General features: G+C 38.0%; 1 protein-coding gene across 2 annotated transcripts in view; it reads right to left on the reverse strand.

Moving 5' to 3' along the window:
* LOC145681642 (uncharacterized) overlaps window positions 1–24555 on the reverse strand; it is a 243673-nt gene that overhangs the window by 194152 nt on the left and 24966 nt on the right. For both annotated transcript variants that reach the window (XM_081753261.1, XM_081753262.1), the window contains exon 2: window positions 10409–10500. In XM_081753261.1, coding sequence (XP_081609387.1) covers window positions 10409–10498 — 90 coding nt within the window. In that variant the 5' untranslated portion in view covers window positions 10499–10500. The remainder of the gene's footprint in view (window positions 1–10408; window positions 10501–24555) is intronic.

A 24555-nucleotide genomic window follows, 5' to 3' on the forward strand; every position in this document is an offset into this window, starting at 1 on the left:
CCACTGGTATGTCGTCGTCTCCAGTGTCCATTCACGTTCGCATATCTTTGATGGCTTGTACCACTTCACTTTTCAATGTACTGGGTCCTTTTTCATCATCATCCACCTATTCCTCTGCTTCGATCGCAATACCTTTGGGCAGTTGTTCTGATCATGCAGATATTTTATGTTTTTCGCCCAAAGTCTAAGAATTTTTTGATGGTCACTGGTTACATTAGCTTGCTGATAATCGATGCCGAACGTTGGTATAATTTTGTTAACTCTCCCTCTTAATTCTTGTGCTTTCTGCTACATCAGATCATATCTGCCGCTGAAAGATCATACCATCAAATCATATCATATCATTGAAGTTCCATTATTTCTTCACATGTCTGCTCCATGTACATTTCTTTGACTTTGTCCGTTTCTCTTCTCAATTCATTATTCAGTCTTCTGTATTCATTGATGTCCGTGTTTTTTGCCCTTCTGCCATCCTCCATGTTCTTAAGCATTGCTTCAGTTATCTACGGTTTACTCGGTGCTCTTTCCATCCCACCAATGTTATTGTGGAGTGTGTCAAGTAGAATCTGTTTAACTTTTCCCCAACTATTCTCTATATTGTCAATTACATCGCCCATTTCACAGAATTTTTCTTCAAATTCTTCCTTCACATCTTCGTCGACATTTCTTAGTTGCTCTAATTACCATTTTCGATTTCTCCTCCCATTTTTTTCATCGATTTTAACCAGGTTTGCACTTCTGCCACCAGTAGATTGTGATCCGAATCAATGCACGCTTCGAGCAATGTCTTTACTTCTCATACACTATTCCGAAATGTTGCATCACAAGAATGTAATCGATTTGGTATCGTTTCTTATCTCTTGGACTTTTTCACGTGTACAGCTTGCTTTTTTCTTTCCTAAACCACGTTTTCATTAATACCAGCTCATATTGCCTACAGAAATCGATAATCATTTCACCTCGTTCGTTTCTTCTACTTAGTCCAGAGAAAAAGATATCGGTGCAGTACCAGAAAATGTTTGCTATGGGGTTTGCTAAACAAGTAATTCCCTCTTGTAACGCAGGATTTTCTACGACTTAATATATTGTAATCATTATATGTTTTCAACATATTACTGGTCCTAAATGTTTTGCTCAAGTAAAGGACAATAGTTATAAGTAAGTAAAGCAGAGATGCATGAGTTTTGTTTTTGGAAACCCGGAAATCAAGTAAGTAATTTCGAAGGAGTCACAAAGTGAATTATTATTGTTGTTATTATTATTAATATTATTATTATTATTATTATTATTATTATTATTATTATTATTATTATTATTATTATTATTATTATTATTATTATTATTATTATTATTATTATTATTCCGTGTAACGTGCGTTCCTGTCACTACGGCATGGCGCGTCCTCAGGTTGCAAATCTAGGACAAGGCCTCTAGATATAGAGGTTAGCTGCGAATATACTGAATAAGCAGTCGCGGACAGCCGACTAGGAGTGGTTCTCCAGCTTGGGGGTTTGGGTAAGGCTAACACTCTCATCCTGTAAAAAAAGGTACTTGTTCAGAAAAATTCACAAAAGCCTCGGACAAGGACAGATAACTTGGCACGACCTCGGCAAAAGAAAATGGGCATGAGATTTGGAACATGGAATATTAGAAGTCTTTATAGGGCCGGCGCGTTAAAGTCTGTTACGGGAGACTTAGAGAAATACAGGATGGACCTAGTAGGAGTTCAGGAAGTTAGGTGGGAAGAAAATGGATCTGAGAATTCCGGAAATTTTACGTTCTTTTACGGGGAAGGAAATAAAAATCACCAGTTAGAAACAGGGTTTTTCGTTCACAAACGAATATTACCAGCAATTAAACGGGTTGAATTTGTTACTGACAGACTTTCTTTTATTACTCTCAAGGGACGGTGGTGTGATATTATTGTTTTAAATGTACATGCTCCAACTGAAGATAAGGGTGACGATATAAAGGATAGTTTTTACGGAGAAGTGGAACGGATATTTGACCATCTCCGGCGATACCATATGACGATTCTATTAGGGATTTCAATGCGAAGGTAGGACGAGAGGATATTTTCAAACCGATTATAGGGAACGAAAGTTTGCATAAGGAAAGTAATGACAACGGTGTTAGACTCGTGCACTTTGCAACATCCAAAAACCTAATCGTGAAGAGTACAAAATTCCCACATCGCGACGTTCATAAATACAGTTAAACATCACCAGACGCAAAAATGCATAATCAAATTGATCACGTTTTAGTAGATAGAAGAAGGCAATCTAGCATAATTGACGTCCGGTTGTTAAGAGGGGCTGATTGTGACACTGATCACTATCTGGTAGTAGCGATAATACGGGAGACATTATCGTTCAATAAAGGTAATATTCAATGTCCGAAAACGGAGAGATTTAATTTAAAGAAATTAGAAGAGAGCCATGTAAGAAAGGAATACTACATTGAAGGTTTGAATGGATTCTCGGTTTTAGAAGACTCGGAATGGACTAGTGTTGAGAATACTTGGATTGAAATTAGAGATAGCATTAAAATTTCACAATAGAAAAATTGGGACACGCGGAAATACGTAGGAACAAACCATGGTTCGACCAAGAATGCATTAAACTAGCAGCGAAGAGAAAACAGGCAAAATTACGGTGGCTACAAAATCCGAATGAAATAACTACACACAATTCCGCAGATATCAGGCGGGAAACTTCCAAAATATTTAGAACAAAGAAACGCGATTTTTTGAAAGCTAAAATTAAGGAACTTGAAGATAATAGTAAAAATAAAAATATTCGGGACATGTATAAGGGGATAAGCGAATTTAAGAAAGGCTATCAACCTCGTACTTATATATTAAAGAAAGCTGACGGAACAGTTCTCACTGATACGGATAGCCTCTTAAATAGATGGAAAGATTTCTTTGACGATTTGCTGAACACGCAGACAAAAACTAATGCGCGTTGAGAAAAGGAGATACACACCGCAGAACCGTATATTCCAGAACCCAATCGAATAGAAGTAGGAGACGCTATAAAGAAATTAAAGAAACACAAATCTCCGGGTGTGGATGAAATTCCGGCTGAGTTAATTTTAGCTGGAGGCAAAAATTGTGGAACAAGCTACACAAACTCATTCTCTTTATCTGGAACAAGGAAGAATTCCCACAAGAGTGGAAAGAATCAATCATTATTCCAATTCACAAGAAAGGCGACAAAACTGACTGTAATAATTATCGAGGCATTTCTCTTCTGTCAACATCCTATAAAATCCTTTCAATTATTCTATTAGCAAGACTGACCCCATACGCAGATGAAATTATTGGAGATTATCAGTGCGGATTTAGACGAAATCGATCAACTATCGACCAAATATTTACCGTTCGCCAAATACCCCGGTACATCAACTATTTATTGATTTTAGAAAGGCTTACGACTCGGTTAGGAGAGGAACATTGTACAATGTTCTCACAGAACTTGGAATACCGAGAAAGCTAATTGGATTAATTAAGATATGCTTAAGTTAATCCCAAAGTAAAGTCCGGGTAGGAAAATTTTTGTCCACAAGCTTTCACGTCCAGAATGGACTGAAACAAGGAGATGCGTTGTCGCCAGTATTATTTAACTTTGTGCTGGAATACGCTATAAGGAAAATCAAAGATAGCAAGCAGGGCTTACAGTTGAACGGTATTCACCAGGTGATGGCATATGCTGATGATGTAAATTTAATAGGGGATGATAGAAGAACAGTAGAAATAAATGCAGAGATCTTATTAAATGCTTGCAGGGACATGGGTTTGGAAGTAAATGCAGATAAAACTAAATACATGGAAGTGCGTCGGGACTGTAATACGGCAAATTGTGGAGCCGTTAAAATATAAAATAATACTTTTGATAAAGTTGATACTTTCAAATATTTAGGATCAATATTCACAGACGAAAATCATATTCACGAAGAAATTAAATGTTAACTAAAAGCAAGGAATTCGTGTTACTATTCGGTTCAAAATCTCTTGTCGTCGCGAATTCTGTCGAAGAATTTGAAGCTTAAAATATGTAAAACGAAAATCATGCCTGTTGTTCTGTATGGTTGCGAAACATGGTCACTTACTCTGAGGAAAGAACATAGACTAAAAGTATTTGAGAACAGGATCCTGAGAAGAATATTCGGACCCAAGAGGAACGAGAATGGGGAATGGCGGAAACTTCATAACGAGGAACTACATAGTTTATACGGTTTACCCAATATTGTTAGGGTCGTCAACTCTAGGAGGCTTAGGTGGGCAGGTCATGTAGCTAGAATGGAAGAAAGTAGAAACGCTTTCAAAGTTTTGACTGGAAGTCCCATACGAAAACGACCATTAGGAAGACCTAGGCGCAGATGGGAGGATAATAATAAGGTGGATTCCGCAAAGATAGGAATACAAAGTAGAAACTGAATGCAATTAGCTAAGGATAGAAGTCAGTGGAGAGCTTTTGTGAACGCGGCACTGAACCTGTGGGTTCCATAGGCCATAGAGTTAGTTAGTTAGTTAGTTAGTTAGTTATTATTATTATTATTATTATTATTATTATTATTATTATTATTATTATTATTATTATTATTATTATTATTATTATTATTATTATTAAAACACTCTTAGCAATATAATGAAGAGCAATGCTTAACTGGCATTATTGAAATACCTTTACTCCGACTTAAAGAAATGGCGTTTCCAGTATCAGTTTGATTATCACTTGGAAGTAAAATATTAGCTCTCCATGCCAATGAAATCTTTGTGACAGTATCGAAACTGTCGTTGGAGAAATGCTGGACTGCCAGCAGGCGCTTCCTCAGATGGCGGATAGAGGAAACAACCATCAGGTATATTGAGTTCCGGGATTCACTCTGGAATAGACAAAATTAGCACTGCTGCCTTGCTGTTAGTAGTGGAATCTACACCTATAAAGACTAGGAGAAGATGACCCTGACAGAAAACTCTCGGTCCGTTATTTAAAAAAAAAAAGATGTTCAGAAACCTCAAAGAGGAATGAGCGGGACACGAAATAGAGGACGACGACCTTGGTGCTATTTCGAGACGAAACTGACTACATGGAATTTGAGAAGCATAGGACAACCTGGAGATACAGAGATTCAAAATACAAATAGTAAGAAATAAGATGGAAAGATGTAAAATGGATACCTCTGAAAGATTATATAATCGTAAACCGTGGTGAAAAAGGAAACGTGTTCGTGACTAAATTTGCAATACACAAGAGAATAATACATGAGATAATAGACTACCAGATTATACGTTCTAGAATATTTGAGATACGGATGAAAAGAAAATCCTTGAATATTACTGTGATTAGAATCTATGCTCCAAAAGAAGAGAAAGAGGAAATGGAAAAGGAATCATTCTATGATCAAGTAGGAAAAGTATATGAGAATTCTCCTAAGCATGATGTAAAGATAATTCTGGGGGATTGGAACGCAATGATTGGGAAGTATAACATTTGGAAATCAACGATAGGGAAACATAGCAAGCATGAAGAAACGAATGAAAATGGATTAAGAATGATATATTCCGCATAGAGAAATCCATAAAGAAAGTTATATCTCTCCTGATGGACGGACAGAGTCAGATGTATTAGATGACGAATGATAGGAAACACGCGTCTGTCATTGTGGATGTAAGAAATTACCGGGGAAAGGACTGCAATAATGGTCATTTTCTAGTCTGGATCAAATACAAACTAAAGATATTCACTAGGAAAGAGAGCTGCATGAAGGGAAACAAATGCTAGGATCTGAGTAAATTTATGAGAAAGGAATTACACAAGAAGAACCTTTGTTCACTGACCAAGAAAGAAGTGTCAAAGAAAAATGGGATGTTATGAAAAGAATATTTAAAAATACGACACAGGTAGTGATCATAATTAGAAAACGAAATAAAAGAACGGAATGATAATAGGAAGAGTGTGATAAAGCGGTCCAAGAAAGGAACGAAGCAAGGCGAGAGTGACTACAGTTGAAAAGCAAAGCGAGCCGAGGGAAATACCAGGAAAAGAGAACATTAACCAACAAACTGATAAGAAGCAAGAAACAGGAATAAAAAAGGGCTGCTTGGCCTTCAGGATAAATATTAAGCTAGAGAAAACAGGAAAATTTACAAAGGAATTGAAAATAAGATAGAATATCAGCCACGAGTAGAAGTATGTAGGAGAAAACATGGAACAATCGCCGCAGGACAAAAGGGGATCACAAGCAAATGAGGAAATATTTTGACAAACCATCAGATGGAAGATGAAACAGACAACTGAGCAAGACCTAGAATGGGCAACATGGAAACAGAGGAATTCGAATTGGAGACAGAAGACTGAGAATTAACAAAAAGAACAGATGATGAAGAAATAAGAGTGGTAGTAATATGCTTACAAATTGTAAGGCAGCTGGAACAGACGGCATACCGGCAGAACTGATAAAGAAGACCAGAAGACAATTTCACAACCTAATTCATAATCTGATTTCTGAACGCTGGATAAAGGAAGAAATGCTGAAAGAATAGTGTGTGACAGATATTGTTCGTAGACAAAAAACGCAGTAAAATGGAGTGCAACAACTATAGAGACATAGCTATTTTGGGAACGGGACATAGGATCTAGCAATAATACTCTATCAAAGAGCCTCAAAATAGGCGTAAGACATACTAGGAAAATACCAGGCATAATTTAGACCGCGGTGATCAATTTTAGACCACATATTCTACATTAGACAAGTTATAAAGGAAACACACGTATATAACATAATTTTACATGATTCATGCACTTTAGGTAAGCCTACTCCAGTCTAAATAGAATACAAATAATGAATAGCTTCCAAAGGATTGGATTATGACAACAATTGAGAAAATTGATAGAATTCACACTGAAATACACCAAATGAAAAGTTGAGGTACTGGCCTTCAGATTGGAAGAGTTTGAAATAAATAGTGGGCTAAGACAGCGAGACATCTTATCTCCAGTACTCTTTAACATTGCACTAGAACAATCGGTAAGATAAATCAAAGTAAACCCAGAAGGATGCATAAGTAATAGGGTAATACAGCGTATTGCGCATGCAGACGATGTGGCAATACGAGTGCTGATGGAATCGGTTCTAACACGAGTTTTTGAAGAGTTTGAAAGAGAAGCAAGAAACCTCGATCTACATATAAACGAGGCACAAACAAATTATATGGTAACAAAGAGAAGAAGACCTAGAGAACTAAAGAACACAAGTGTGTTGAATTATACATTCGAACATACGTATCAGTTTAAGTATCTTGGTACAATACTGACGGAAGCAAATTATATAATAACTGATATTAAAGTAAGAGTAACTGAAGAAATAAGTGTTTGTACGTTTTAAAGAAAATCAACAATTTCAAAAGAATATCAAGACAAGAAAAAGAAACCATATATAAAACAATTCTAAGAACAATATTGACATATCGTTCTAATTCATGGACCTTAACTGAAGGAAACGAAATATTATTACTGCCACGGGAAAGAAAAACTTTCAGAAAAACCTACGGACCAAAAAAACATATATGAATTGTGGAGGATAAGAACAAATGAAGAATAATACAAACTACACAGGTGTCCAAAACTTAACCATGATGCAAGAAGTTGCACGTAATGTCCGGGAAGGCAATCGCGAGCACAGAATTGTGGTAGATGAAATGTATTGCTTGTGAGGAGCATTAAACCGGATATGGCAAACGTGCGTCTTACCTCCTATGGGAAGAAAGCGAACACTAGTGCTTGGATTCGAAATAGGTGCATTTCGTTTGTGCAGTGAGTGGAGTCTTGTTGTGAGTGGAGGGTACTGGTATGTTGAATGTGGCAATAGGTTAATGGAATATGGCAAAAATACGTCATTTGGATGCATATACAAAAGGCTGGATCATCGGGCGCTTGGAAAAAGGTGACACACAGAAAGAAGTAATACGAACCATCAATGTGCTACAAAGTGTCGTGTCTAGGTTGTGGAAACCGTTTATCGACGCAGGAGACATCAGCTGTAGGTTCGTTGGGTGTCACATCCAACGAGTGACAACACAACAGGACCAATAGTTGTCCGTAACTGCACGTCAGAAGCCGACCATGCCTGCAAGAGTAGTGCCAACGGAGCTTGCAGCCGCCTCAGGAGTGAGAATGTCACGCCATACTGTGTACCGGAGACTGAGTACCAGTAGTCCACATGACCGACGACTAGCAATATGAGTTGCACCGACTCAGACACACAAAAGGACACGTTTACAGTGGTGTCGACAACATCACCAATGGACCCCCAATAAATTGTTCCGCGTACTTTTCACGGATGAGTGCAGATTCAGTTCAGAACATCGTGGAAAAGTATCAGTATGATGGTAGTGAAATACTGGTTTGGACAGGCATTATGATCAATGGTCGTACTGACCAGCACATCTTCGAGGCTGGTCCGTCAACAGGCAGAGGTACAGAGACGAGTTTCTGCTTGCCCATATGCGGATTTTCAGGATCGCACTGGGCCCACAGTTTATGCTTGTGCATGACAATTCCCGTCAACGTCGAGCCAAACTGGTAGAAGAATGTCTAGAGACGGAATACATCCAACATATAGAGTGGCCAGTACGACCTCCTGACCTAAACCCGATTGAACATGAACAGGACGCATTAGGAAGATGTATTGGAAACCGCCGGCCGCCTCCGGGACACACCAGGAGCTCTGCACTGCTCTTCATGTGGAATGGAATTAGCTACCTCAAATGCTCTTCCATAACCTGATCTTGAGCATGGAACGTCGTTGCCAGACATGTATGACTGTTCGGGGACCATAATCGATGTTATCCTGCTTTCGATGCCGCCAGTGCCTCTCACAGTGCTTTTGTGGTATGAGTATTTTGGTACCAAGTTTTTAGTTTGTGTTGTGTGACCCCTTCTGGTATGTTTTCCTTCAAGTTTGGCCTGTTCCATGTTAGTGTGGCCTTAAAGCATGATATCTTGTTATGGTGGTTGCATTTGGTGTGACTTCTTTACGTTCTTCGTGCCGTATATACTTGAGCAGTCATTATGCTTAAGTTTTGGACACCTGTGTATATAAAGGTTTACATCTAGTAGCTCACATTAATCAATGAAGAATAAAGTGGGTAGACCACGTTCAACTCATGGACGAGGACAGACTACCGAAAAGGATACTAAATGGAATGCCTGGAGGAAAGCGATTAACTATAAGTCTTAGCCTAGATCTGGAACAAGACTTAAGAGAAATTGCGAATACCAGGTCGGAGAACCAAGGCTTTGGAAAGAGAAGAATGGTGACTTGTAGATGAGGAGGCCAGAGTCCTACATGGACTGCAGTGCCGAGCATTAAGTAAGTAAAATCGAAAGTGTAGATGATTGTTGTATGCAGACCGGACTAAAGATATAAGTGAAATTTATAGAGTGTAATTTACATATGTAGGCATTGTTTGTGATAAGGGAAATACAATACTTAGTGGTGAATTTAACGTTGGTTTTAATTGTTCTAGAGTCTTATCGATTGTTGGGATGTTGGAAGAAGGTTGAAAATCAGTGAACATGTCTTTATACTTGGCTGGTATTCATGCGAGTGTGCCCATTTATACGAGGGAGTAATAGGAAGACCTTCCAGAGTGCTTTCGGGCCAGAAAGGAAATGCAGGTCCAGTTTGAAGGATCATGGTCATTCTAAAAAAGAACCAGATATCATTGGTTTCAACTTACGGTATGATAATAGGGGAGACAAACAGCTAATCAGGAATTTTATCACAAGTTTAACAAGTTGATCTCAGTATACCAAAGATTGTGGTATTCATATCAGACTTGACAAAATCAGAAAATTCACGCTTTTAGATTCGTCTTTCCTCTGGTAATTATGATCAGTTATTATAAAATAAAAGCTAAACGTAAAAAATAGAAAATTGAAGAGCTACAACGTAGTACAATATTCAGATATTTCAAATGTCTAGAGTAGAAATATACTTTTGAGAACAAATAGTTCATCCTTATATTTTCTTGGATACATTTTTGTGATTACTGCCTTGATTTCACTATTTAATTTAGAAAATAAATTTCGAGTCTTAGCATAAATTTTTCCTTATTTCATAATATGATTTTTTGTTTAGCGTCCCCTTCAGCACCAATGACATATGAGAGCTGAATATTAGCTTAACGTGAATCCGAAAATCATGTCCTTCTTGAGCCTCAAACCCGAATCTCTCGTAGTAATGACGCATACGCTAATTACATAGTTAGCAAGAAGCTCTTAATTACATAACTTACATTATGAATTTTTAAAGTACGTAATAATTTCATAAAATTTAAGTTTCTTCATACGTGTGTAGTTCGAACTGTTAAAACATTGTAAGAGAATAGAATACGAACCAGATTCGTTATACCAAGAAGTATTGTCCCAGTCCTCAATGATATGCAACAGATACGACGTAGTCGATCCGGCTCGCTGGCGCGTCTCATCTCTGAAAACGAAATATGAATTTTAAAGAAAATGACAGAAATTGGTGAATTTAATTCAGGAATGGTTGCAAAGATTTCTAATTTTAATTATGAATGAAATACTTTATATCTACTCTTTGGCTCATCATAATTTTGAATCTAAACTGCGTATACCTTCTAGAGAATAACACCCTGGTAAAGTGATAACGAACTCTATCATGGGAGGATGTTTAAAGGAATAACATGGAAGAGACCTTACAGATTAGCATAAATGGAGTATGAAATAAATGTATTCTGATATATACTTCAGTTTAATATCGTGATGTAAATGAAATGAAATTTTTTTTGAGTTTATCCTCCTAGGATTAAAGCAAGTGAATAATAATGGAAAAATTGGTGGAATGAAAAATGGGAAGAAACGGTAGTACAAGGAGAAACCCCACCAGCAGGATCTTGTCCACCACAAATTTACTGAACCATTGTGGCCCGCTGAAGTAAATACTCATTCATTTATTTCAGTTTGAGTAAATGACTAGCATCAATTATAAACTTCGCTGGGTTAAATTAAGAAAAAATAATAATGTTTCGTTAGTCAGTCACTTTTTACTATTACTAGAGCGCTCCTTGACAATGGTCATTTTCGATGATTTTTTATATCCCCTCTACACCACATGTTACGTTCTACGGCATCGGAAGTGTCATTGTTCATCTCAGCGACCCCGAACCCGAAAGAATGAATTCGACACTGAAATGGGTCATTCTTATTATATGTATATATATATCCCCTCCCTTCCCATAATTTTTGCTTGGCTAAATTTGGATTTAAATAGCATCAGAAGTGTCACTGTTCATCTCAGCGACCTAAGAAAACTATAGATTCAACACTAATATCTATCATGTTTGATCACTTGTAAATGTCTTTCCGCTCCTTTAAGTTACATCGTCAAAGTGATATGACAAAAATTATTCCATTTTCGAACATCATCTGGGTTAAACATTTGATCGAGATCGGTCCCGTGGTTCAAGAGTTATTAAGTTTTATTTATTATTATATATCTCATCCTCCTAACTCCTCCCCAAACTTCTATGGTCAAAGTGAATAGATAAAAACCTACCCAGGTCCAAAGTTCATCCAGATTGAAAATTTGATTAAGATCGGTCCTGTACTTAAAGCGAGATTAAGTCAGAGAAAGGTGAATTTTATTTTTATTGTTTGCACATACATGTCCTCCAACCCCCTTCGTTGCACTGCAAAAGTGAAATGAAGAAAACATCCCAGGCCCGAAACTTCGCTGTCTTGAAAGTTTGATCGAGATTGTCGGTTGGTTCAGGAGTGATTAAGTTTTATTTATTTTTATATATTTCTGCCCTTTCTTCCCGCCCCTAAGTTCTACACTTAGAGTGATATGATAAAAACCGCTTTATGTCTTAACCTTATCTCTATTGAAAATTTGCTTATGATAGATCGGGTGGTTTAAACGTGATGAATTCAGAAAGAGAGTAACTTTTATTTTTACCTTTTTTAACATTTTATCTCCCCTTCCCCTTTGTTGCACCGTACTGGGATACTTGTTTTACAATCACATGTGAGCGAAAACTTCAAGTCTTAAAAAGATATTCAGGAGAAACGAAGTAGTGATTAAACGCTCTTGTGTATATGTTTACATGTTGCGCAATACTAGAAAAGCATTTTGAACCACAATTCTTTCAGCAATTTCCTTCTTATTGTCCCTTAGAAGATTCTCACTGAGCTACAGGAAAATATTTTACATCCCATAAATAAATTTTACGGAGACCCCTAGAAGTAATTGTTGAAAAATTACAACTCTTTTACGATTTGCATAGAAATATGGTTTACAGATGCCAAGCATAAATAACACAGCAAAAAAAAAAAAAAAAATCAATCTGTGCTGGGTGTCCACCAAAAAGCGCGAATGCTATCTAGTCAAATCAGATAAGGCGAAGCTTTTGGGCCCACGCGGGGGTTTATCTGAATGGAGCAGCCGCGCCCTTCCCGAAGGTCGCTATGCGCAGAAGCTTGTGCAAGTGGAAGGAAGTGCATTTGCGAACAATACGAGTTTCAATATCACTTGTTATAGTACCATACAAGTAGCTTTCCACTAGTAAACAAAATAAAGGTTCAGTACACTGTGCAGAAATATGGTGCCGGTGTAAACGGCAAAACGTACCTCCGCAAATAAATACCCCCGGTATAATATGCCTAGGTAAAAAGTAGTTCCAAATAAAAGAGGGTCTTTTTTGATAAAAAATATAATACTCATCTAAGGAATTTATATCTCCCATCTATATCAAAACAAATACACATTGTCGGTACATCAAAGGTGGCTTATTGTTAACACACTACATAATACTCTACAGGGGGTAATTATTGCCTAGGCAATTTATACCTCCCTACCTATTTTCATTAAAGACTAGTTGTCGGTACATCAAGGGTAGCTGAATAATAACACACTCCATAATACTCAACAGGGGGCTAATTATTGCCTAGGCAATTTATACCTCCCTCACATATTTCATTAAATACTAATTGTCGGTATATCAAAGGTGGCTTAATAATAACAAACTGCATAATATTAAACAAGGGGTAATTATTGCATAGGCAATTTATACCTCCCTTTCATATTTCCTTAATTACTAGTTGTCGGTACATCAAAGGTGGCTTAATAATAACGCATTGCATAATACTCAACAGGAGGGTAATTATTGCCTAGGCAATTTATACCTTCATACCATATTTCATTAAATACTAGTTGTCGGTACATCAAAGGTAGCTGAATAATAACACACTGCATAATACTAAAAAGGGGTGTAATTATTGCCTAGGCAATTTATACCCCCTCTCCCATATTTCATTAATTACTAGTTGTCGGTACATCAAAGGTGGCTTATTGTTAACCCATTACATAATACTCTACAGGGGGGTAATTATTGTCTAGGGAATTTTTACTCCTCTCCCATATTTCATTAAATACTAGTTGTTGGTACATCAAAGGTGGTTTAATAATAACACACTGCATAATACTAAACAGGAAAGTAAATATTGCCTACGCAAATTATACCTCCTTCCCATATTTCATAAATATTAGTTGTCGGTACATCAGAGATAGTTTAATAATAACAGAATTCTTAATACTAAAGAGGGGGTAATTATTGCCTAGGCAATTTCTACCCCTCCCTTATTTCATTAAATACTAGTTGTCAGTACATCAAAAGTGGCTTAATAAGAACACACTGCATAATACTCAAAAGGAGAGTAAGTATTGCCTAGGCAATTTTCACCTCCCTACCATATTTCATTAAATACAAATAGTCCATTATGCATTCATTGCTTAACGTTAACTGTAACACAACACTATTCATTAAACTAATTATTGACAAGGGCACGCATCTTAGGGGGCAAGATGTGGTGTTCGGCGACCCTAAGAGGAAATTGTATTTGGAATTATAGAAAACCAAAATTTTTACATTAGTTATAGCAAAATTTGAAACTATAGATAAAATGTCCTTTATACTTGCCTCCCCTTCGAAACCACAACATGGGCGGCATTGATTATTGAATAGACAACTTTCCCTTTCCCATATTTCAATAAATACATATTGACGGTTCATCAAAATTTTCTCAATTTTTACAGTAGCGGTGGGGAAAAGGAAGACCAATACCTAGATCCTAGTGGTTTTGTTTTTTTTCTTGGTCATGCACATCCAATTTTGATATTTGTATTAAACTGGTTCCTTGGTGTTGATCTTGCATTCCCAGTCTTGGTTTCGGTGTTGGTCTTGCTTTCAGGAGTCTTGCGAGTCTTGCTTTGAAAAGTCTTATGCTTTGCATGAAGACGTTTTATCAGAACGTAAAGAATACTAAATTCTACAATGCGCCAAAATGACGGAAACACATTGTATGTTTCTAAATGTTATATAGTTTACCTTCGTGTATGCATGGTGATAGTATACAACAGAGGAATGACCTTTTTTATGGGTACCCATTCTTCATTATTAATAAGATAAATCGCTTTGTTTCTTAATCTTCTTACATATTTTGTAATTTTTCAATTACCAACTGGTTTCGAAGCTGGGAAGGCTACCACTGAGACTCGTGAGAGAAAATCGAGACTGTTCAGATCTTGTAAAATTATTTTGAATGAATTGTAAAATTATTTTTGTGCTCTAAAGGCGTCAGTTTTATCTTTCGAACCACGATTACCTCATCTTTGTATTGAACAAACTTATAATTAAATATTAAGATTTTGTTTTACTTTCCAATATGTACTCTCTGGGACAGAAACATGGACATTATGAAAAAACGGTGAAATAAATTGGAGGCTTTCGAAACGAGGGTTTGGATAAGAAAGGAGAGAATTTGCTGTTGTGAACGAAAAGCAAATGAGAAAATATTAGAAATAGTAGGAGTTGGGGAGAAAAGAAGAATTTTAGATCTACTTAAGAGGAGAGATAGGAATTGGTTGGGACGTTGGCTGAGGAGGAACTGTATTTTGAAGAACGTGCTAGAGGGTATGATGGAAAGAATTAAAACAAAATATTGCTACAAGACGAAGAGACAAATTGTGCACCACCGTACCTCGAAGTTTCTCAGTTGCAACAAGTGACCTTCCAATAATGGCAGAATACCTGCGGTTATTCCTACTATCGTCTGGTGGTGATAATCTACTACTATTACTTATTGACATATCTTTTAAGTCATTTTCACTCATATTTTACACACACAAACTTACAATCCAAGATGTTAATTAAAAAAAATAATGCACTTCTTTCGAAGCTAAGGAAGAGTATGTATGTCTCTTCAGTATTGAATGAGAAAAATTTTTAATTTCGAATTCAGTTCCTGCTGGGCGGTTGATACTTTTCATCAGCAGACTGCCTGAAGCTATTAAAGGGTGAAAAGCAAATCCCTCTTTTGCTATACTTTCTCCAGGACGAACCGACATATCTTACCACCTCGAAGGTCAAAGTTTTAGTTAGGGATTTGGATTTAGAATTCTGGGCTTTCGGTATCTATGTCCATTTAGCCCGTCACATAAGAAGGATGACGTCCCTCGGCAATCATACTATTCGTGGAACGCGAAGGAAGAAAGGATTGGGGAAAGAAGTAAGCGGTCTGGGACCTATAACTTAGGTACCCAGGAAACCCAGGAAAACCTTATTCACAATGAGAAAGCTTTTTACACCTTTTCGACCGAGTGCCCACAACGGGATTTCCCGATAAGTAATCCTCATTGTTTTAAAACGCAGGAATGCATCGTAATCCAGCACCAATGACAAATTTCTTTGTGTGTAACAAGCTTTCATTAATATGACACCTCTTTAATGTTAGCTTGAAAATGAGTAATAACTACACAAAACGCGAACACACGATTCAGAAAAGTCAAACTATAGATATATGCTGCAGGAGCATATCGACTCACACGGATTGAGTAAACTACTGGGAACACATTCACTCCAGCGGCACTTTACTGATTCCAAGAAATTCAACTGAAAGATGTAATGATTTTTCCTCCTTTCGTTTTAAATTCTATAAAGAGAAATTCAGGTATGACCGATACTTGTGCAAGACTCTTGGGCAAGAGTCTTGGTCTTGGTCTTGGAGGTATGATCTTGGTCTTGGTCTTGATCTTGCATGCAAGACTCCTGCTCAAACTGCAAGACCAAGACTCTTGCGCTGCTCACTAATTAACATATTATAAAAGCAATTTGTAGGGTGTTCTTATTTATTGAGCAATTTTTACCCTTTCTGATAGTTAACAAATACATGCTTTTCACTCTACTGTCAATTTCACTAATTCAGTCAATTACATCTCCGTAATGAAGAGTTTTCGGGCATATTCGGATACATTTTTTTTAGTTATCTCGGTGTATGCAATCACCTTACAATGTTTGTTACATTAGTTAAATACACCATATGTATACCTCCGTATATTGTTTTTATTGTGTTAATATAAAACTCCTCTGATTTTGTGACCATCAAGTAGGGGACCTAAGTGTAAGCACAAAATGTGTAATGAACATAGAGCGGAAAGTGCGTCCTGTCAGAGTTATAGGCGGCGCAATATCTGAAAATCTTAATAATAATTAACCGTATCTCCAATATTATAGGACCAATTCTAGTCGGGACAAATCGTCCCTTATGAACTAACTATGGCGAATTCTGCGGTAAAGACGCATGAAATTGAATTGAGAAATTTGAGATTATCAAAACTTCTCTTTGAAGATGGACAATGTTTTGTGTTGTCGCAGAACTGCTGAAAATACTATTGGTTGCTACACGAGAAACAAAAATGATATTCGTCATTTTAGATAACTTTATAAAGAAATGAAATTTTGAGAGGCATCCACATGAATATTTTCATTTATGCGTAATTAGTATTTACAATTGTTTCCTCCTACCTGAGATTGTAATTTGTTGCTCAAATATCGTAGAATATTAATTTTGGGCAGGACACTTACTAGTTTCCAAATGATTTCAACCAGACTTCAATTGGTCCCTTAATAGTGGAGCTATGGACTTTTAATATTCATTTCTTTCACGCTTTTGGGAGGGTATAGCTCTGAAGCTATGTACTTTTGAGTATAGGGCCATATGCATTTGTGTTTCTTATTTTGATGTGAGGTATAACTTCCCGAAGTTCGTGACATGAATTCTTTGACAGCCGATAATATTATATATATATATATATATATATATATATATATATATATATATATATATATATATATATATATATATATATATAGTATGGCGCTAAATTCGTTGCACAAAAGCAGAGGAGTGATTCTTCAGAGTAAAATAAACAAAAAAAGTTCCTTTAAACATAGGACGCTTACGTGTTATAAGCTACCGAAAGCGTGAGAAAACAAATTTTAGAGATAAATATTGTACAAACTAATGAACGTAGACTTGTTACGGCATTATATTGTCAAGGGATCCTAACCTGCTCTTTCCAAATTTGCAGTTTTCAGATTTATACAATGGCGGCGCAAGGGTTTCACGAAAGGACCTTAGGGATTACTGGACATTTCATGACACAAATTGAATAGACAAGAGCATGTGAAGGACGTCTCACTGACTAGAAATAATAATACATGGCAGGTCAGTCCTCACACATGCCGATTAAAAGATGGCGGATGACGTAATTACCACTGTGCGTGGTTGCATACCTCCTCAGAAAGTACTAGTAAAGACGCTGTACAAGAATACACTGGAAACGTCACGTCACTGTAATGTAAAAATACGTACAACACAAGCCGATAGGTAACAGAAAATAAATAAATTCCGGATGCTGATTTGCTCATATTAATTGCATCAAATCGCTTTTATTGATAATCTGTTACTGCTGCTACTGTCGTTTAGTTTATTTGTGTTTCGTAATGTACATACTCGTCTGTCATTCTCTCCATTATCTTTTTGAGCTTCTTCGTGGCAAAGCGGTTAGCGTACGCGCCTTTGGCGTGGGAGACTACGATCCGAATCCCGGTCTCCGGTGCTTGGGGTTCCTGGTTAGATCCCAGCTCGCGCCGTGTGGACTTTGTGGTGGGCAAACACCGTGCTCGTGGGTTTTCTCGGGGTTCTCCCTTTTCCTCCCACTTTCTTCATTCCACCATTTCACTCATTTCTCATTCTCACCGTCTCCTTTAGCCTAACCGGCATAACCGTGGGACGTTAAACTTAAAGATTTCATTTCATTTCATTTTTTCGATTCCCGGCGGGAGCTCATGTGGTTCGGATTCCACGATAATCACTAGGTCTCGTTCCATATAATCTCGCTGCTGAAAGGGACGTTAAACTCAAAATCAACTCAACTCTCCATGCGAGAAACAACAGAACTTCGGCAACTTGATATTTGTTTGGTTCTTTTTCTATCCCCTTTCATTTGTTTGTTGCATTGTATATGTGCTGGAGTGGTTACACGTGAGTGAGTAAGCTGGTTTTTTCCTCACTAGCCGTAGAACGGGATCGACATGATGGATAGCTAAATGAACCCTCTTTACAGGGCTATTTCTACTTGTGTGTTTCTCATTAACCGTTTTAAAAGGAAAAACTACGTACTGTATACCGTTTCTGTTCAAGGCTACGATCGTTTATTTGGGTTCATTAGAGTGGATTGCACCTCTAATTTGGATGTATTGTATTGTATGTGTTTCCTTAATGACCAGAACATCGACATTAAGTGTTCCTTATAGGAGGGCGATACGATATTTGTGAATCTGTTCGATAAAAAATTTAAGGTACTACGTCTGTCGTACTAGTGGTATGTGCACTTTTCTGTCTTGTGGCGAGGTATCTTCACCGTCACGGTGTAGTCGTGTACATTTGCTAATCGGTATACACAAATATCATTCTTTGACTGAAAGGTTGCACTAAGTTGTAATTTCGCTGTCTTTGATTCCGGACAATGACTACAACGGCGGAGGGAACATCTACCATTTCCGATTTAATTTCACTTCACTTTATCGCTATAGGGTGTGTATGCCCAACGTATGTGATTACAGAGGAGGTGGAATTAACAGACATTTATCTAGCATAGGGGAATGCAGATGGTAATGGCCGGCTGGCACAACGGCTGTACAGACATCATTTTCCTAATCTCAGAATTCCACACCACGAAACTTTCGCCAGTGTAGATCGAAGACTACGAGAAACAGAATTGTTGGAAGCACATAGGCTCAATGTTGGACAAAACATAACCGTACAGAGTGTTGCTTTTGAGAAGGACATTCTTCCTCGAACTTAGAGAAACCATTCTACCATCACACTCATAGTATCTGCTGAAGTCAATGCCCATTATCGGCAGTTATGGAACGTGCTTCACGAAAATCATATGTACCCTTTCCACGCAAAAAGTTGCATACTTTACACGACGCTGATTATCCACGTAGGCGAAAGTTTGTCCAGTGGCTACGTGAACGTTATGCTAATACACCCCGCTTCATACATCGTGTTCTCTTCACAGATGAAGCTACTTTTCCCGTGATGGAGTGTTGTATACTGACGATCAATATGTGTGTGAGTAAAACCCACACGGAATGTCAACTCGTGCCTATCAGGAACGGTGTTCTGTGAATGTATGGATAGGAATCGTTGATAATTATCTCATCGGAAAGTACCTACTACCACAATGCTTGACCGTGTGGGAGTATCGCATATTATTGGAAGAGCTTCTGCCTTAACTATTAGATATTGTGCCAATCTCTGTTCGTTGAAACATGTGGCTTATGCACGACCATGTTCCAGCACATTTCGCAGCGGAGGTGAGAAATTTTCTCAATACATCCTTTTCGAACGAATGAATGGACAGAGAAGGACCAGTATCTCGGCCATCTCACTCACATGACCTTAACCGTTTAGATTTATTTTCCTGGGACCATATGAAAAAACTAGTCTATGCGACTCCTGTCCAATCAGAGTAGGATTTATTTTCTCGAATTGTTGTTGTTGCCTAGATCATAAGGGAAACGCCAGGAGTATTTCAACTCGTCCGCCTGTCCGTTCGCCGCTGCTGTAACCTTTGTATTAAAATGGCGGTTCGAAAACTTTGAACCCCTTTTGTAGTGACAGTTGTGACAACCATTCTCTTTTCAATCAAAAAAGACTGTTCTCTGTACCATGTTTCCTACAACTTTCTTCGGTATGCAGTCCCGCTATACGATTTCGGACCAGAAATGTCAGCCCCTGTTACACAAGATATCGCAAGTGGAATGCATGCTTTGTTTTACGTCCGTCAGTTTAGAACATTAATTGAAAAAATAACGTACTGTAGTTGCATTTATGTACCTAGTTATATCATAAATACTGTCACAAGTTTGAATGTGAATAACACAGAGTATTAACACCAAGGCAAGTTATTTTGATCATCTTTTAGATTGATATGTTGTACATGTGATACACGAATCATTTTTCGAAATGTCCCCCCTTGGCCAGGATTCAGGCACGAAGTTTGTCCGGCCACCGGTCAATGGCATTACGCACCAAGTCCATAGGAAAATTGTTCACTGCTCAGGTCAAAGTTTGTTTTAGACTGTCGACAGATGGATGCCGTTTATGGCAGAACTTTGCCTCAAGGACTGACCAAAGTTTGTTGTCCAACGGGTTAAGGTCCGGGCTGCTAGAAGGCCAATCAGCGGTAGAAATGAATTCGGGGACGTTTCGTGCCAGCCAGTCCTGGGTTGTTTTCGCTTTGTGGCCTGAAACGGAATCATTCTTGAAGGTCCATCTTTCTCCAGGGAACATGGTAGCAGACAGTGGTTTTGCTATGGGTGTTAGCATTGTGTCCTGGTACATCTTGGCAGATATTTTAACACCTTGTTTGCAAAAATTCAGCTGGGTTGTGCCTAAGTAGCTCACTTCCCACCAAACCATCACTGAGGCAGGATGATGCGCCTTTGAACTCTAGGAGCTGCCTCAGCAGTTAAAATAAATGACGTGGCATATACACGGTCATTTTAGGCGTTGTAGGCCTGCTGAGTTGGGAACAATTTTTCGTCGGTAAACATAATCTTTCTGTGCAGATTGTTGCCTTAACGACGCAACAGTCTCTTTGATTTAAGGACCCTCTGCGACATTAATGTTTGGGTCAGAAAGTGACTAGTCCCCCTCTTATACGCCCGTAGATATAGGTCACTCCTGAGCACATGAGACAGAAATTTCTGCTGATGTTCATCTCAGGAGCCATCACAATTTGTGTTCGAACAGGATTTCTTCGAATTCTTGCTGCGACTGCTTTCTGGACCTACGGAGTTCGTACCGTTCGTGGTCTGCAAGTCCTTCCGTGGTCAGCTCCCGTTCCAGTCTCGGTGTATCGCTGTATGGCGGGATACACGAAATTCTTGCTGATTTGTAGGGGTTTCAGGAGGTTGAAAATCTCACCTGCTGTTTTCCCGATCTTGTATAGTGCAATTACTGCGATACGATTTTCGTAATCGCCCCACTCCATCAGAACTCAGTACAATATCAATGTATGTCATGAACAGTCAAACACACACTACATGCATCTTCCGCTTTATACACAGATGGTAGCACTGTGCCACTCCGGATGCCTACAGCGATACTCCAATCTTTCTGAGAGTATTTATGATATGACTAGGTAATATATTGATCGAAACAAATGTGCTCAGTTATATGCATTATTATTATTATTATTATTATTATTATTATTATTATTATTATTATTATTATTATTATTATTATTATTACGCGCTCTTTCTTTGTCTTTTAATAGTAGTTTTTGTTCAGTTCCTGTAATAGTGAAATTAGACGCGTTCTCAAAAGCGATATGGTGTCATAAATATCAGCAGATCAGCAATCGGAATTTCTTTATTTTTTTTACCTATCAGCTTGTGGTGTACGTATTTTTACATTGTAGCCACGTGACGTTTCCAGTGAGTTCTTGTACAACGTCTTTACTAGTACATTTTGAATAGGTATATAACCACGCACAGTGATAATTACTTAATTTGCCATTTTTTAATCTGATGTATAAGAACTGACCTACCATGTAGTATTATTCCAAGGCAATCAGACATCCTTTACATGCTACTGTCTACTCAATTTACGTCATAAAATGTCCGGGAATCCCTAACGTCATTTGGGAAATCCCTTGCGCCGCCATTGGACAAATCTGAAAACTGCCAATTTGGAAAGAGCAGGTTAGGATCCTTTGACGATATCATGCCGCATCAAGTCTACGCTCATTATTTTGTGAAAAATTTGACTCTAAAGTTGTTTTCCCACGCTTTCGGCAGCTTATAACATGTAAACGACGCAGTTTTTACCCTATGTTTATAGGAACTTTTTTGTTTGTTTTACTCTCAGGAATCACTCCTCTGCTTTTGTACAACGAATTTAGCTCCATACTGTATATACACACGGAGGTCCATTTTAATCTTTCCACGAAAATATCTCGAAAAGGTTGAACATAAATGAACAAAAACTCAAATAGGAAATACCATGGGGCAAATCGAATGGTGACATCGCGGAACGCTCTTCAAGGGGGGCCGGGCCTCAACTTTAAAATTTTAAATAGAAACATGCAGCGAGTTGCACCTTGTTCGATACATCATTAAAAACTAAAAAGCGATATGGGAAATGATTTTACATATCGGTCACCGTATTCAAATTGGCCGCCAAGACATGTTACCTGTATCAGATAAACATCCAGTAGCACTAATATGAAAACGGTTGAACATAAATGAACCATACAAAAGCTCAAATAGGTAAGCCATGGAGGCACATCGAATGGTGTTGTCTTGGTTCTCAGCAAGGCCGGCCTTCATGAGGGCCCAGGCCCAACTTCAAAATTTTAAATGGAAACATGGGGCGAGTGATACCTGGTTCGATAGATCTTCAAACACTAAACAGAGCTGTGAAAAGAGATTTTTCATATTGGTTGCCATATTCAAAATGACCGCTAAGACATGACGCCTATATCAGATTAAGCGTCTAGTACCACTAATATGAAAGCGGTTGGAGTCAAATGAACAGAACAAAAAGTGAAACAACAAAATGACATAAAGCACCTCGAATGATGTCATGGTGAACCCAGGGCCTTTCATGAGGACCCAGGGCCCAACATCAAAATTGTCAATGTAAAAAACATAGGTCAAGTGTTATCTCGTTCGATATATCTGTAAAAAACTAAAAAGTAATGTGGCTAAAGATTTTTCATATCGGTCACCATATTCAAAATGGCCGCAAAGACATGGTGCCTGTATCAGATAAAAAGTCCAGTTTCACTAAACTGAAAACGGTTGGAGATAAATGAACATGATAAAACTCGTATAGGAAAGCACAGAGGGTATTTATCATTCCACGCCTCGAGAATAATCCAACGGAGAAAAGGATTATTAAAGTATAAGTGACATGATGTTAAAGAGGAAATCTAATTCTTCGAAAATTCTTTTTCCGATCTCATTCCGTAAGTGGGTGAAGCGGAAATGAATGGTAAAATCTCAAATCAGAACACCATTTTTACTTGCAATAGGCATGGTTTGTCTGAAACATTTGGGTGTACAAGTGACTGTTGCTCTAATGAACCAATATTGTGCAGACGACTTTTGAGCAAGACCAACGTTTGTACACGTTATTATATAATTCCATCGTTCGACAAATTGGTTTCGCATTTCACGTATGCCAAGATAGCCCCCCCACTTTAGAAAATTGAAACAATGACTAGGTCATTCGTTTGTACTACGTTTGTACCGTTTGTACTGAAAATATTTTCGTTTCTACCATTTTCCTTATAGGGGTACCTGAGAGGTCAACTGGGGGGGCTATCTTGGCGCCAAGATCACCCCACGTAGCACAGCACAAAATATTGGAATACACCATTCGAAAGCAAATCGTTTGTACCGTTTGTACCGAAAAAAGTTTTGTTTGTACACCGATAGTTTTCGGAAAACAGGGAATGACATTTAGGGAGGCTATCTTGGCGCCAAGATAGCCCCCCCGTATCACAACACAAAAAATTGGAATACACCATTCGAAAGCAAATCGTTTGTACCGTTTGTACCGAAAAAAAGTTTTGTTTGTACCCTGATAGTTTTCGAGAAACAGGGGATGACATTTGGGGGGCTATCTTGGCGCCAAGATAGCTCCCCCGTATCACAGCACAAAAATTTGAAATACACCATTCGAAAGCAAATCGTTTGTACCGTTTGTACCGAAAAAAGTTTTGTTTGTTCCCCGATAGTTTTCGAAAAACAGGGAATGACATTTGGGGGGGCTATCTTGGCGCCAAGATAGCCCCCCCTATCACAGCACAAAAAATTGGAATACACCATTCGAAAGCAAGTCGTTTTTACCGTTTGTACCGAAAAAAGTTTTGTTTGTACACCGGTAGTTTTCGGAAAACAGGGAATGACATTTGGGGGGGCTATCTTGGCGCCAAGATAGCCCCCCCGTATCACAGCACAAAAAATTGGAATACACCATTCGAAAGCAAATCGTTTGTACCGTTTGTACCGAAAAAAAGTTTTGTTTGTACCCTGATAGTTTTCGAGAAACAGGGGATGACATTTGGGGGGCTATCTTGGCGCCAAGATAGCCCCCC

The sequence above is a fragment of the Thermobia domestica genome, chromosome 3, assembly GCF_964235325.1.
Source record: "Thermobia domestica chromosome 3, izTheDome1.hap1.1, whole genome shotgun sequence".
Taxonomy (NCBI): domain Eukaryota; kingdom Metazoa; phylum Arthropoda; class Insecta; order Zygentoma; family Lepismatidae; genus Thermobia; species Thermobia domestica.